Source organism: Limulus polyphemus, unplaced genomic scaffold (assembly GCF_000517525.1).
Source record: "Limulus polyphemus unplaced genomic scaffold, Limulus_polyphemus-2.1.2 Scaffold1733, whole genome shotgun sequence".
Taxonomy (NCBI): domain Eukaryota; kingdom Metazoa; phylum Arthropoda; class Merostomata; order Xiphosura; family Limulidae; genus Limulus; species Limulus polyphemus.
Genome location: NW_013667343.1, coordinates 45,531 through 49,073, shown reverse-complemented (window position 1 = coordinate 49,073; position 3,543 = coordinate 45,531). Strand labels below are relative to the sequence as shown.

The 3,543-nt window shown below is 33.7% G+C and overlaps 1 protein-coding gene across 1 annotated transcript in view; it reads right to left on the bottom strand.

Annotated features, from left to right (window-relative positions):
* Positions 1–3,543, bottom strand: part of LOC111087102 (DNA damage-regulated autophagy modulator protein 1-like) — a 20,750-nt gene that overhangs the window by 11,435 nt on the left and 5,772 nt on the right. Inside the window, exon 2 of the mRNA XM_022392538.1 lies at positions 918–985. Within this exon, the coding sequence (XP_022248246.1) occupies positions 918–985 (68 nt within the window). The remainder of the gene's footprint in view (positions 1–917; positions 986–3,543) is intronic.

The following is a 3,543-nucleotide window of genomic DNA, read 5'->3' as shown; positions in this document are numbered from 1 at the left end:
CACCTGTAAAACTATAAATTTACAGATCACCTGTAGAAACTATAACTTTACATATCACTTGTAGAAACTACCACTTTATAAATCACCTGTAGAAACTATGACTTTATATATCACCTGTAGAAACTATAACTTTACATATCACCTGTAGAAACTGTAACTTTATATATCACCTGTAGAAACTACCACTTTACAGATCACCAAGTACAAACTATAACTTTACAGATCACCTGTAGAAACTACTACTTTACAGATCACCTGTAGAAACTACTACTTTACAGATCACAAGTAGAAACTATAACTTTAAAGACAACCTGTACAAACTACCACTTTACAGATCACCAAGTAGAAACTGTAACTTTACAGATCACAGATAGAAACTACCACTTTAGAGGTCCTCAAGAAGAAACTATAACTTTACAGATCACAGATAGAAACTACCACTTTAGAGGTCCTCAAGAAGAAACTATAACTTTACCGATGACCTGTAGAAACTAAAGCGTTTTAGATCATCGATAAAAACTATTGCTTTATAGATCACCGGTAGAATCTATCGCTTTATAGGAAATTAATTTAAAGAAAATAAAATTATCATATCAAGCGTTAAAAAACTAACTAAACTTACATATTTTTAGGTTCTACGTGTTAATGTTACAACTGAAGAATTATATATATAGCTTTCAAGATTCACTCTTGTGATAATTTTATTTATTAGACTATGTTGTTTAAAAATTAAATTCTAGTCATATCATCGTGGCATAACCTTCCAACGTTTGTAAATGAACTTGCTTAGCGTTTGAAGAAAAAACAAACGAGTCTGAGAAAATTTAAGTTGCCAGAAACAGAAAACTAAGTAACTGTTGGAACAGAACTAGTTTACGTAAAAATAAATAAATAATGGTCACTTTTGAATATCTCACCTAATGAAGATCCACAAAACAGAAATATTCCAAAAACGCCACTCTGCGGAGGATGGCCACCAGCCTCACTGTAGAAACATAATGATCGCTATCATGCAATTATTTATGAGAAAAAAAAATCTCATTTTTTTGATTTAACAATCATTGGCTTTAAAAGCAAGTACATTTAAAGTATGTATTCACTATTCTATTTATTAGTTTGCTTTTTCGAACGCCAGGTATGTCTTGAAATTATTGTGTTCACTATTTACTAACGAATTTAAGTGTCTAGCTAAAGAAACCTCATAAGTTCAGAAAGATAGGTTTTAAACCAATAACAAGTTAACAGAAAATTTGCTTTTACGAGGAAAATTCCGAGTGAGGATAAGTTTGGTAAAATCTAAATATATATAAAATAATGCAAAATTCTGTTCAGAGCACTCAGTTGTTAATATAAGAAATATAGTCTGTACATCAATCCACTCGTTAACTTTCCTTCTGTAGCTAGAACAACACAATAAAAACTGTACAGATCCAATTTCTCACAGAATAACGGCTGACGGAAAACACGTTGTTCACATAAGGTTCTAAAATTTCTGGTCTTATATCAGCGTTAACAGATGGAGCCACATGTTAAATTTCAAGAGATATTCAAATTACAATGTTTAGGTAGAACAGCTTTTGTGTATTCGAACAACAATTTTTATTTCACATTCCAAGAAACCTGATGACATAATACTGCTATCTGTAATATTGATCAACTGCGTAATTTTCCACTGAGCACCAATATGTCCAGAGTCTAAACACATTACAAAGGAAGTAGTGAAAAAGAAAAGACAAACAGTTTAATATAAAAGGGAAGTTTAATCGCCCACTACACGTTAAGCACTGAATACAGTGTTCTAAATAATCGTTTGTACTATTTAAATATAAACGGTATTGTAGTTGATGGAAACTTGAGGTTTTGAGCAGTTTAACACGATGCTTCAGGCATATTTTAAATACGATAAGATAGGGTGCCTAAATATATTGAGCCCTGTATAGGCGTGATAACATGTATTATTAAGGTACCTAAAACTCTCTCTTAATTATTCTTATAAGAAATAACATCAATTATTCATTCACAGATATTTTATTGAAAAATACGTATAATTATTTTGGACTCTTTTATGGCCTATAGATTTTCGTCAATAATCGGTCTTGTGGTTCACAATTCCAAATTAGAATCTACTAACTCAGAACTCCAGGAGCATCTAATCTGGTCATTTAGCTCATTTGTCGCATAAAATATAATTCAAGTTGAGAAATACCAAATACTGTTAGTAAATGGGACTTGGCATGACCTGGTGGTTATGGCGCTCTACTCACAGCCTGCTGGTCGCGGGATCCAACCTTGGCATAAAAAATTCTGGGGTCTTCATAATGTGACTGCCAATCTCAATATTCGTTCTTAAAGAGTAGCCCAAGAGTTAGCGGTAGGAGATGAAAAACCTATCTGAGATCATCCATATCTTAGGAATGTCTCATATGGTTAGCCACGCACGAAAATGATATAGTAGAAATGATTAATTTCCAACAACATAGAATTAGCGTAAAATAAAACAAAACTGTAATTCATTATATTCCATGACATTTTTTACCTCTAATGTCATGTGATTATTTGGTGTTTTATCTTATTGTTAGGAAAGTTTTGAATTATTTCAATGTTTCTATTTATTGACGGTTCATTTGTTTCTTGAATTTTGCGCAAAGTTAGTCGAATACTATTAGCTACCAGTAATTTTTAAGTGATAGACTAGAGATAACGCTGCTAGTCAACAAATTAATTCCAACTTTGAAAAGATCCTCTCGGTAAGTAAAACTGCACGCTGACAATAATGTATGTTCTTATAAATACAGTGTAATGTTCCAAGAGACCACTAGAAGAATAGTAACTAGACGTTAAAGTTCATTCGCTAAATCAATTCCTTCAATAGAGATGACCTTAGCTCCATTGGTACTGGATGGCGCTACAGCCATTTTATAACTTCACAGAATACAATATTCTAAGAATGGCAGTCATAGTGAGCAGTTGTTTGTTTCAGCTACATGATTACGTATCTGCGCATACCAATCTGAATTAATAGACTAGAGAGAGAGGAGATAGCTAGCCAACAGCACCCATGCCAACTCTTGAGATACTCTTGTATGGACCAATAATCGGATTTAACCGTTACTTGTACAGCGAACTGACGGCTCCAAAGTGAGGAGAAAGAGCGTATTTCTATAAATATAGGCCGCGAACCATGAACCCTCGGATCCATAATCCTATCAATCTAACTATTATGGGGCGAAAAATGTCATTTTGTTTAATTGCAACAACATAGGTTGGACGCCCTTGTGCTGTCCTCCTATATTCGCGCCGTTACCGTACTCCTGATCTTTGTATTCCAATGTTTCGTAAGCTCTTCAAGAATGACTTCTGGTGGAGCAGTGTTTGTGTTTTCATCGACATATGCTTTCATTCATTGGATATTCTTTGTTTTTAAATCTACCGACAGCTATTTTTGATGAGTGATGTCAGGAGTACAGTTCACCGCTATAGAGCGGTTTTTTTTAAATTTCGCGCAAAGTTACACTAGGCCTATCTGCGCTAGCCGTCCCTAAT